This window comes from Tachyglossus aculeatus, chromosome 21 (genome assembly GCF_015852505.1).
Source record: "Tachyglossus aculeatus isolate mTacAcu1 chromosome 21, mTacAcu1.pri, whole genome shotgun sequence".
Lineage (NCBI taxonomy): Eukaryota > Metazoa > Chordata > Mammalia > Monotremata > Tachyglossidae > Tachyglossus > Tachyglossus aculeatus.
In genome coordinates, this window is record NC_052086.1 from 67,659,297 (window position 1) to 67,671,495 (window position 12,199).

Genomic DNA, 12,199 nt, shown 5'->3' on the forward strand with positions numbered 1-12,199 from the left:
TTAATCCCCATTTTACAGATTAGGTAACTGAGGCTCAGAGAAATGAAGTGACTTGTCCAAGGTCAATGTCAGTCAGTCAGTTGTATCTACTGAGTGCTTACTGTGTGCAGAGCACTGTACTAAGTGCCAGGGAGAGTGCAATATAACAGTAGATACATTTCCTGCCCAGAACAAGCTTACAGTGTAGAAAGGGAGACGGACTCACACACACAGCAGACATGGCAGAGCCAGAATTAGAACCCAGGTATTGTATTGTGGTATTTGAGAGCTCACCTCCTCCAGGAGGCCTTCCCAGACTGAGCCCCTTCCTTCCTCTCCCTCTCGTCCCCCTCTCGATCCCCCCCATCTTGCCTCCTTCCCTTCCCCACAGCGCCTGTATGTATGTATATATGTTTGTACATATTTGTTACTCTATTTTACTTGTACATATCTATTCTATTTATTTTATTTTGTTAGTATGTTTGGTTTTGTTCTCTGTCTCCCCCTTTTAGACTGTGAGCCCACTGTTGGGTAGGGACTGTCTCTATATGTTGCCAACTTGTACTTCCCAAGGGCTTAGTACAGTGCTCTGCACACAGTAAGCGCTCAATAAATACGATTGATGATGATTTGTTAAGCACTTTCTGTGTCCCAGGCACTGTACTGAGCGCTGGGGTGGATACAAGCAAATACGGTTGGACACAGTCCCTGTCCCATGTGGAGCTCACAGTCTCAATCCCCATTTTGCAGATGAGGCAAGTGAGGCCCAGAGAAGTGAAGTGACTTGCCCAAGGTCACACAGCAGACAAGTGGCAGAGCCAGGATTAGAACCCATGATCTTCTCACTCCCAGGCTCGTGCTCTGTTCAGCACTCCTCACTGCTTCTCAGGTTAGCTAAGCCCCAGAAGTCTCTGTGAATTCTTCTATGCAGGACACACTTGTACATACCACTCACTGCAAAGGGTAAAAGCGTTTCCCTTGGAGGGCAGGTGGACATTATATACTTCACATCCAGTGCCTCTATAAGTAGCTTCATGCTGGGAGTAGCTTCATGCTTGCCAGTATTGTAAGCTCCATCAAGTGCAGCCTGAAGTCTGCTGCCGAAGTAGAGTCCCGGATGGCAATTTCCCACCATAAAGCTGTTTGTTCTTTTTCACACACAGCCGTGAAGGGAGAGGTAAGTGTTGCTTTTAACACTAATGAACTTCAGTCACTGATGGCAGGAGCTTCTGTGCAACAGAGCGATTGCTCTCTGAAAGCCTTTTGCCCTTTAGTATCCATCCGTTTAAAAAAAAAAAAAAAAGACAGCTTCACAAGAAACAGTCACCTTTTAAGACATGTGTTTATGCCTTTTGTATAGCGGCAGACTAGATGCTGTGACTTGAGATCTGCTGCTGAGCGGCTAGAGAGCAGTCCCGCTTTACACCCCGGGCAACTCACCCACCCTGAGCTGCTGCGAATGAGGGCAGGTTAAAACCAAACAAAATTTGGGGCGAAGAGGTCTGGATCCTAGCCATTCGGATGGATGGTCACTTGGGCATCGTAAAGATAGAATCTGTCTTGGCGGTGGACAAACTAGGGGAAAATTCATTCAAGTGTATTTATTGAGCCCTTCCTGTGGGCAAACCACTGTATTAAGCGCTTGGGAGAGTACAATACAATAACAAATAGACATGGTCCCTGCCCATAATGAGCTCACAGTCTAGAGGAAAATGAGAAAGGGTAAAGCGGCATCCCTCTCCCACCCCTGGGAGGCATAGAAATCTTTATTTGGGGGCTACTCTACTGCTCAGTTTGAACCTAGGACAATCAGGGCCTTGAAATGGCTTGTTCATAGCCCAGAGAACAGTCTGGGCTCCGGACTTAACATTTTCCCGGACCCGGAAGCTTACATTCCAGAAACCTGGCAACCTAATGAAGAGGAACTTCATCTCAGGTAGATCCTGAAGGGTGAGCCGCGTCTCTGACATCCAGCTGGGCCCCTGGGTATGGTCTCCATTCAGTTTCACCCCCCTTTCTTCGCGGTCGCCAGCAAGGCCAGTCACAAGTACCTTGGAGCTGAAATCACGTTCTGACCTCTGGAGGGGGGCTCGTCCCAAACCCCAACCTCTCTCCTTCCTGGCAGTCAAAGGGTATGGCCCAGAGGGAACTCCCATCCTAGCAGCAGTAGCGGTAATAGTATTTATCAAGGGCTTCCTGGTTGCAGAACCCTGTACTAAGTGCTGGCAAAAAAAAAATACACAGTCCCTGGGCTTCCCGGGGCACACAGCCTAAAAACAACTGTACAATCCCCCTCTTACCTAATGCAAGAAGTCTGCTAGGTGCAAACCAAGCTCAGGCCTAAATTTCATAGCCCAGCCTGCCTGCACCTCAATATTCGGAAGTTGGTTTGGGGCAGGTCTGAGGATCTTTCAGGCAGGTTCAAACCTTTTTCAAGTCACATCAGGCAGTGCTACTACAACTCATGTTTGGATCAACTTACCCGGAGTGCACTGTGGCACACCGTCTTAGCAAGGCTTTTGTTAGCTACAGCTAGTTAAAAGGATTTGGAGATGTTCAACCTGAGGGGCCTGATTTCTCTTTTTTTTTTTCCTTCTTGGGTGAGGGAGCAAGCACTCTGCATGTGGTTTGAATGTCTTTCCTTATGTTTCTGTTCATTCCCTCACTTTACCCTCCCCCCTCGTCTCCCATCCCTTGCCTCATTTTAGACTGTGAGTCCACTTGGGCCAGGAACAATGGTCTTCACAAAATAAGTGCAGGATAAATGTCACGCATAATAGTCATAATGATTTGACTGGGGCATGGTGGGAGGGGGAAAGCTATTTCTCGCTTGCCCGCCAACCCCCGTTCACTGGCTGATTAGGCTCAAGGTCTCCTTAGGCAGGGAGCGTAGATTAAATTGAGAAGATGCAGTGTAAACCTCTGGGGTCAGCTCCCAGTTGTTCAAGGACCAGCTGTGATGCCAATTCAGTGTGCTGTAAACCTCCTGTTGCAGAGTTTGAAACGAGCTGTCCGTGCCATGAGTGTGTCAAGGGAGAGGGCAGAGGGCAAAGGCCGGTGAAAGTGCCTTCTGCCTGGCTTGCACCGAACTGGGGCCTCTGGGCTGGGGTTTGGCCTTCCAGGGAATGGCATCCAGAATTGGGGATTGGGAATTGGGAGGGTGTGTGTGCACGCATGCATGCAACCGCCTAGCTGTGCCCTCTCTGCAGGGGTGGCCCGATTGCTGTCAAGCCCAGCTTTTAAAGAGAGGAATTGATTCCTGCTTTCTCTGCCTTCCCCCCTCATTACAGGAAAGAGTTTTTCGAGGGCTGCAAAGCAATCAGCGCAGACAGCATCGATGGGATTTGCGCTCGGTTCCCCAGCCTCTTAAACGAAGCCAAACAAGAGGACAGATTCAAGGATCTCTACCGCTTTACGTTTCAGTTTGGCCTGGACTCGGAAGAAGGGCAGAGGTCACTGCACCGGGAAATAGCCATCGCCCTGTGGAAGCTTGTCTTTACCCAGAACAGCCCCCCCATATTGGACCAGTGGTTGAACTTCCTCTCCGAGAACCCCTCGGGAGTCAAGGGCATCTCCCGGGACACGTGGAACATGTTCCTCAACTTTACTCAGGTGATCGGACCCGACCTTAGCAACTACAGTGAAGACGAGGCCTGGCCTAGTCTCTTCGACACCTTTGTGGAATGGGAGATGGAGCGAAGGAAAAGGGAAGAGGAAACCAAACGGATTACACCTTCAGACACAGACGGGCCTTCCCCAGAGGAACACACCTAAGAGTGGGGACTGAAACAGCCCGGCATTCTCCTTTCAGTGTAAAACTATGACACCTTCTGGAAATTGCTGAGGATCCAGATATTTTCTACTTCAAACCTTTCTCTGCCTTGTATTTGAAAGGGCTCTAAAATGCTGTATCATGTTTTAGGCACTTTCCTCATTTGGGTTTTTCCTCTTTGACTTTTTGGCCCGAAATATTTGACCCCAGCTACAAGTTAAATCCATTTCTCTCTCCCCATCCCATCTTCCTCCCCTCCATCCCCTTAAGCCTTCACAGAAGGTGTCTCTGCCATGTCTTGCACAGTTTAGATGGTTGTTTTTTATGTCAAACTAACCTAACTACATGATACAGTGCCAGATCTCAATTTTGCATACTACATTTTTCAGGGCAGTTCTGTACTGTGAGTAGTGCTGTTTACATGGTTGAATTTAGGTTGTAAAAATTATTTAAAAAGATTTACACGGAGTTGAATAGCAGTGTTAACTAGTAACTACATCGCATTAATAGGCGGGTGATTTTTAGGCCCTGCCAAGAAAGCAAGCAACAGCATTTTGCAGTCCAAATCCCATTGTAAGCTAATCTGAAAAACATTTTTTTTTTTCCCTGTCCATTCCTTCTGTGAACTATTGAGTTTTGAACACGGATTCTATTTCTGAGCACCCCACGTCCATCAGTCAAGCGAGCAGTCCTTACCCCAGTATTTGATACGTAAACCACTTGAGCATCAGACGCAGAGAAGGCAGTGCTACCTCAGTTGTGCTGGAAGTAGAATTCTTTGAGAGTTTTTATCCTTAATTGAGTTGCTGTATTTTCATGTTTCTGGTGGAAATACTGTTTATTTGACTTGGAGCCAAAGGTTCTGTTTCTGGCGGGTGAAGTGTGCCCGCCCCCTTGTCCCATCCCCCACCTCCCTGACCCCCAACCAGCTGACTTGAAGGGAAATTTGTGGCGAACAGGTCTGCTTTCATTTCATTTTACGTTTTGTTTGGAGTATTATCGGCTTACGCGTCTGGCAAGAGCAGGTTAAGTGGGTCAGTCTGAACATCACAGGGCGAGTCGTTGAAAAGTACAAGGTGGCTGGAGCCCCTTTCTAGCTCTCTTCACCTGCTGCAGCAGTCGCTCCCCCAATTGATTATTTAATGTTCTTAATCGAGGGTATTGTCTGCCTGAATGAGGCAGTGATGCTCAAGACTCACGTGGCCACAGCTGGTTTTTCGCTGCCTCTTGGAGAGATGAGGGGGGAGCCTCCCTGAGCCTGGGGCTGGGGTTGGGAAGGGCGGCTTCAGGGCTGGGGGTGGAGGAGACCTTTTGATTCTGGAGGCCGAGCATGGACCTTTTATGGCCAAAGAGAGGATTCCCGCTGTTTGTGACTATGGCCCTTGTCCTTCACCCCTCTGCGCCGTTCGCTAGGCAGCCCTCTGCGGGACAGAGAGCTGTCCTCTGGGCTACAGTGAACCAACTGACTTCTTGTCCAAAAGGCGTCTTAGAGGAGGGCCGGCTTTAGCTTTGGATTTTAATGGGTTAACCGAAGTTGAGCGGAGGAGATGGCGGGCTCGGTTTTTCTGTTTTTTTCCATCTGTTTCAGAAAGTGCCGGACGACTCGAAAGGGATTCCGTCTCCAACCGGCACGTTTTAATTCCCGTTACCCTTTGTAGCAACGTGGGTTTTGTTGAAGTGCCCCCTACCCCCTGGGCGCGCGAGCCTCCGGGCTTGGGCGAGGACCGTCCTCTGGGGCTTCAGTCAGTGCCGGGATAATGGTTTCGTGAGTTCTGGGCAGTCGGAATCTCTCCCTTAAACTTTTGAAAGACAGTGATCCCGATTTTTAATAATAACTCGGTCCCGTTTCCGCATTTAAGACAACCGGCCGGTATTTTAAAACTGCGGCAATTAACGGTGCCCTCTGAGCCTGAGGGAAATCTCAGCCTGGCTGCCGGATACCACACCTGCCCCCTCAGCGCCAACCCCCACCGTACCAGCAGTTTGCAAGGGGCTCAACCAGGGTCACTGCTGAACGATCATCATAAACAGGGATCCGTAATGACCTCGGGGTGCACTGGAGCCAGATTTTTGAGTCGCTGCAGCGGCTGCCTGGATCCGAATGTGTGGAGGGGAAAAAGGAAGGGCTTGTCTCCTTCCTGAGCTCAGCCCCTGCCCCTGGCTATGAAGGTGTGGTACCTAGGAAGAGGGGCAGATAGCAAGCTGCTCTGTGCCTCAGCAGCAGTGAGGAGTGAGGATATTTGTGGTAGGGCCTGCTGAAAGTCTGCTCATCCACCTTTAGAAAGAAGGCATTCCATTAATTAGCTGTAGGTGTGAGGGCTTTTAAAATTGCAAATGATCCCCCCCCAAAAAAAAATTTTTTTCTAGAAACTGCCCATTTTATCTTTTAAATTCCTAATATCGGTTGGTAATAGAAGGAAAATGCAAGATCAGTTCAGCTCCTCAGTTCCAGGCTAGGAACCTGAGAGCTGAGACGGAAGCACTCGTTCCTAAGTTGTAGGGTGGTCTCGTTCTCAGAGTGTTATCTGCCTTTGCACTGGTCTTTTCTTGGATTTATTGTTCTCGTGGCCACGAATGAAGTTAGGCATCGGCTGTTACGTTCAATGCCCGTCAAGGGGGAGCAGGTTTTTCATTCACACTTCTTGGAAGTGAAAGCTTCATGAATATTAATCGCTGCAAATAGGCTTGTCGTATAATGATTGAACTGTGAATCTGTGGAATAGGCCAAATATGTAGATATAAAAGCATATGTTACCCATATAGGTATCTTTTGTTTATAGTATCCGAGACCAGGAGTGAAGTGGCATGATGCTCATGCAGTTTTTGAAGCCATTGGAAAGATCTGCTGCTGATTACAACAAACCATATCAATTAACGCCCATTGTAAAATCGCTGGGCCCCTGGCTGATCGCTGTAGATCTGCGTTTTAGCAATGTTTCTTCAGTAATTTACTAGAAAGCGGATCTGAAAGAAAGCATTGTGGCATTTATTGCTTTCCCGTCCACACCTGAAGAATGTGACTTGAATACATTCCCTTTTAGCTTTTAAAAAAAAAAAAATAGGCCGTTTCAGTTCGACGCCCAGCAATGTGCCTCCTCCAGCCTCTGAGACTGAATCCCTTCCACAGACACGTCTGCGTGTCCGTGAATAGAGTCAGTGCATCTGCATTTTGATTTCTTGTAAATGTTTTGCAGGTGCTATTTTGAAAGAGGAATTTTAGGCTTTAGTGGGTAACGTGCTGTTGGAAAACTAAGGGTGGGAGAGGCGACCCGCCTCGGGATAGGAACAAAACTTGAACTGTATGAAAGCACAGCTTCAGAACATCCCACACAGAGAGGTTCAAAGCCGTCAGTGCAATTTCTTCTCCTTTTAAACGGGAGAAAGATGTGCCAGAATCCCATCCCAGACCCAGAGCGCTGATTCCCCAGACGGCTTTTGATTTTGATGGGGTGGGCCAGGAAAACACCAGATTCCCATGTTGAACGGTTTTACGAGGCAGCTCGATGACAGCAACAGAGAAGTTGACTGAGAGGCGGGTCAGAAACCCAGAGGCTTCTCCTCTGAGAACTCAAACACATCTGTCATCTTGCTGGCCGCATTTCAAGTCCTAAGTCTCACCGGTATTAGGCAGAGGTGGGGGAATCAAAATCAGGCCCGACTAAAACAAGATGCTGAGAGAGATTTTTGTCCCGGTTAAGTGCTTTCCTGTTCAGGTGGGGTTGGCTCGGGATGGTCAGAGTCTAAAGGGTCCTATTCAGAGCAGGTTCCACCATCACCCATATTCTCCAAGTGTGGTTGGAACACAGATTCCTTGGATTAACTGGGCAATCCTTCATCGCACGGACACGGGCTAAAACTCAACTTCTGGAAAAATTCAAGCAGCGTAGGAAGCACGGACCATTCTGGTTGGTGAAAGGCTAAATGTTGCTGTTTGTTGCCTAGTTGAACTCGACAGACTTTCTTCCGTGGAAGGAGTTCCCCAGTATAGACAGGCCGACAAGTGTCTAGAAAACTGAGACTATGTCCGTGTAGCTGAACCCATTTGATCCCAGAAGGGAATACATTACTGATCCGCCCCTGAGAGACTGTAGCAGATGTATTTGAACGTCTTTCCGCAGTCTTACACTGCGATTGTAGCATCAGAAGTTGAAGACATCCAGTCTAAGCAGCCTGAGGTTGGGTTTGGGTGAGTATCAGAGGATTTTTGTGATTTTTTTTTTTCTGATAGGCACAATCCAAAGGAATCTTTGTTTTCGTGACCGTTGTTGTAGAAGCAGAAAAGGGTGCGAACAACCAAATCATCTCTGATTTTCCGTATAATCCATGAGATTGAAGGTATTTGGTCCTTATGTGCCACCCCTGTGTTTTCTCCCCATAGCCACCCCACCATTCCTCCCCTCCACCCCCAATCCTCTCTCGCCAAAAAAAAAAAAAAAAAATCCCTTGAAGTGTCTTGGAAATCAGTAGACGCCACTTGGCAAAGCTGCAGTTCACATCAAGTTCATTTTACATGGTGCGTTGTTCTCTAGCAAACACTTCTTCCAAAAGTTGTTGCTGTCCATTCCCTCCCTCTTTTCTTTTTTTCCTTCTCTTCCTCCCTCCCACCTCTCCCTCCATCCCTCCTTTCCTTCCTCCTCCCTCCCACCTCTCCTATCTGTCCTTTCTTTTCCTCCCTTCTCTCCATCCCTCCCTTCTCTGCCTTGCCTCCCAAAAAATTGTTGTTGTCCGTTCCCTTCCTCTTCTTTTTTTCTTCCTTCTCTCCCTCCCTCCCTCTCATCCCTCCCTCCATCCCTCCTTTCCCTTCCCTCCCGTCTCTCTTTTCTTTTCCTCCCTTCTCTGCTTCCCCTCTTTTCCCACTCCCCTCTTTCCCTCCCCACCCCTTTTTCCTCTGTCCCTTCTATCACTCCCTTGTTCCACCCCCTCTCTGGCCTCCCACTCCTTGGGTTCGTGGTCTCTTCCTCTGACCTGTTGCACTAAAGGGCAATGATCCTGGTTTCCAAATGAGGGCAGCCCGTAGCAATAGGCAACAAGGATTCGGGGGACTGGCCTGCAAACAATTTGCCTTAATCTGTTGAGTTTTATCGCTAATGTTGTAATCCTCCACCTTGCTGTTTTTTTAAACTGGTTTCGGATGAGTAGATCCTTTTCTTCAAAGTTGCCTGGATTGTTGATAAGCTACCTTTCGTGTTCTCTGCATTGTTGCACTCTTCAAATGGCCCCTTTAATATTTTTATTACTGTGTTACCTACAAACGGAAAGCATTCTGTCTTTGATGTCTACACTATTTTTTCCCTAAGATGTATTTTATTTGACGGTTACCTGCTGTTGAATTTAATAAATTTGTTTACTTGACTATTGCTATTTATGCAGAATGAGTAGTGAAGTTAACTGTCTGTTCTGTCTATCCGAGGAGAGCTTGTTTAGGAAAATAGAGATCAGGGAACAAAATGGGTTCTGAGTGGCTGCTTTACCACCTGAGGAAATAGCCAGATTTTCGGGGAAACTAGAGCTTCATGCCTGGCGTCTTATTCTCCGAACAGCCGATGTGCTGTCGTATTTGCGGTTGCGATCTGCGAGATTGAGCTGGAACGTGAAATTAAATGTAGTATAAGATTTCCCAATCACAGAGAGAGCCAAGGCAGCCCCAAGAAGTTAATGACTTAGTGGTGTGTGGTGTTTCCCTGTCAGAGTATCGGTTTCGAAGCCTTGGTTACAAACAGCGCGAGTGCCTTCGAGGATCACAGGAAGCTCTTTTGCCTGCTTCCCCCCCGGTTGAACAGGCCCTGTGGCAGTGGTCCTAGTACAGTGTGGGTACCGGGCACCAGTCGTTGCCACTTTGATGCCCACAAAGGGCAGCCTGAAGCTGCTGCCTAATGCCCCCTGCCCTCACCCCCTGGCCTTCCTACTCCCTTTTCCCTTTCTCTTTGCCACTGTTTTCCTCCAAATTCCGCCCCCCACCCCCCCCCCAGCCACCCACTTGATGCTCTGCCCAAGTTCTACCTGTCCTAAAAATGAAGCTGGCACTTCTGCCTAGGGACTTCCTGAAGCTTCAGTGAAGTGGCTCATCGTAACATTCATTCAATCGTATTTATTGAGCACTTACTGTGTGCGGAGTACTGTATTAAGCACTTGGGAAGTATAAGTCGGCAACATATAGTGACAGTCCCTACCCAGCAACGGGCTCACAGTCTAGAAGGGGGAGACAGACAACAAAACAAAACATGTAGACAGGTGTCAAAATCGTCAGAACAAATAGAATTAAAGCTCTCTGCACATCACTAACAAAATCAATAGAATAGTAAATATGTACAAGTAAAATAGAGTTAGAAATCTGTACAGATATATATTCAAGTGCTGTGGGGAGGGGAAGGAGGTAGGGTGGGGGAGTTGGGGAGGAGGAGAGGAAAAAGGGGGCTCAATCTGGGAAGGCCTCTTGGAGGAGGTGAGCTCTCAGTAGGGCTTTGAAGGGAGGAAGAGAGCGAGTTTGGCGGATGTGGGGAGGGAGGGCATTCCAGGCTAGGAGAAGGACGTGGGCCGGGGGTCGATGGTGGGACAGGCAAGAACAAGGTACAGTGAACAGGTTAGCGTCAGAGTGGAGGGTGTGGGTTGGGCTGTAGAAGGAGAGAAGGGAGGTGAGGTAGGAGGGGGTGAGGTGATGGACAGCCTTGAAGCCCAGAGTGAGGAGTTTTTGCTTGATGTGTAGGTTGACAGTCAGCCATTGGAGATTTTTGACGAGGGGAGTAACATGCCCAGAGTGTTTCTACACAAAGATGATCCAGGCAGCAGCGTGAAGTATAGACTGAAGTGGGGAGAGACAGGAGGATGGGAGATCAGAGAGGAGGCTGATGCAGTAATCCAGTCGGGATAAAATGAGAGATTGAACCAGCAAGGTAGCGGTTTGGATGGAGAGGAAAGGGCGGATCTTGGCAATGTTGTGGAGGTGAGACCGGCAGGTTTTGGTGACAGATTGGATGTGTGGGGTGAATGAGAGAGCAGAGTCGAGGATGACACCAAGGTTGTGGGCTTGTGAGACAGGAAAGATGGTTGTGCCGTCAACAGTGACGGGAAAGTCAGGGAGAGGGCAGGGTTTGGGAGGGAAGATAAGGAGTTCAGTCTTGGACATGTTGAGTTTTAGATGGCGGGCAGACATCCAGATGGAGATGTCTTGAAGGCAGGAGGAGACCCGAACCTGAAGGGAGGGAGAGCAGGGGCATAGATGTAGATTTGGGTGTCATCAGCGTAGAGATGATAGTTGAAGCCGTGGGAGCGAATGAGTTCACCAAGGGAGTGAGTGTAGATAGAGAACAGAAGGAGACCAAGAACTGACCCTTGAGGAACCCCTACAGTGAGGGGAGGGAGAGGAGGAGCCCACAAAGGAGACTGAGAATGTACGGCCGGAGAGATGAGAGGATGGAGTCTAAGAAGCCAAGGTTGGATAGCGTGCTGAGGAGAAGCGGGTGATAACATGCAAAACACCCTCCTGATGGAGGGTTGATTTCACTGTCTCCCTCCCCTCCTTAAGCTACTGGCATTTAGGTTTTCTGTAGTGTGAGAACATTGTCATCTGGTTACCCTGTCTCCCCAAGCAGTGTGAGGGTTGTTCTGATCCAACTTTTACCTCAGATGGGGCCAGATGTCTGTTTTAACTTTATTTTCCCCCTCTTTCAAGCTGTTGCTTACAAGCCTGTAGACGTTTCTGACAGTTTCAAGTCTACAAATCGACCCTCGCCAAGCTCCAGCCCATCCCTTCTGGTAAGGCAGGAGAAGAACAACCACAATAGTTTGTATCTGGCCATTTTTTAGTCGTCATAGGGCGGTCCAAGATGTGGACATCAGGGGTAGTATGGTTGTGGAATGGACTGCTGCTCTGGGCCTCAGTTCCCTCATCTGTCAAATGGGGATGAAGACCGTGAGCCCCACGTGGGATAATCTGATTACCTTGAATCCACCCCAGCGTTTAGAACAGTGCTTGGCACATAGTAAGCGCTTAACAAATACCAACATTATTATTAAAGACTTCTAGACTGTGAGCCCACTGTTGGGTAGGGACTGTCTCTATATAATAATAATAATAATAATAATAATTGGCATTTGTTAAGCGCTTACCATGTGGGGCTCACAGTCTTAATCCCCATTTTACAGATGAGGTAACTGAGGCCCAGAGAAGTTAAGTGACTTGCCCAAGATCACACAGCAGACATGTGGTGGAGTCGGCATTCGAACCCATGACCTCTGACTCCAAAGCCCGTGCTCTTGCCACTGAGCCACGCTGCTTCTCGTCTGGGCTCTATATGGTGCCAACTTGTACTTCCCAAGGGCTTAGTACAGTGCTCTGCACACAGTAAACGCTCAATAAATATGATTGATTGATTAAAGGAATTAATCCATTTCTGGCCGATTTTCAACTAAGGAGAAAAACAGTTGTTTTCCCCGATTGAGAGACCTAAC

At 48.3% G+C, this 12,199-nt stretch overlaps 1 protein-coding gene across 1 annotated transcript in view; it reads left to right on the forward strand.

Annotated features, from left to right (window-relative positions):
* Positions 1 to 8,378, forward strand: part of DCUN1D3 (defective in cullin neddylation 1 domain containing 3) — a 48,551-nt gene extending 40,173 nt beyond the window's left edge. The window contains exon 4 of the mRNA XM_038762454.1: positions 3,270 to 8,378. Within this exon, the coding sequence (XP_038618382.1) occupies positions 3,270 to 3,753 (484 nt within the window). The 3' untranslated portion in view covers positions 3,754 to 8,378. The remainder of the gene's footprint in view (positions 1 to 3,269) is intronic.
* The last annotated feature ends 3,821 nt before the right edge of the window (positions 8,379 to 12,199 follow it).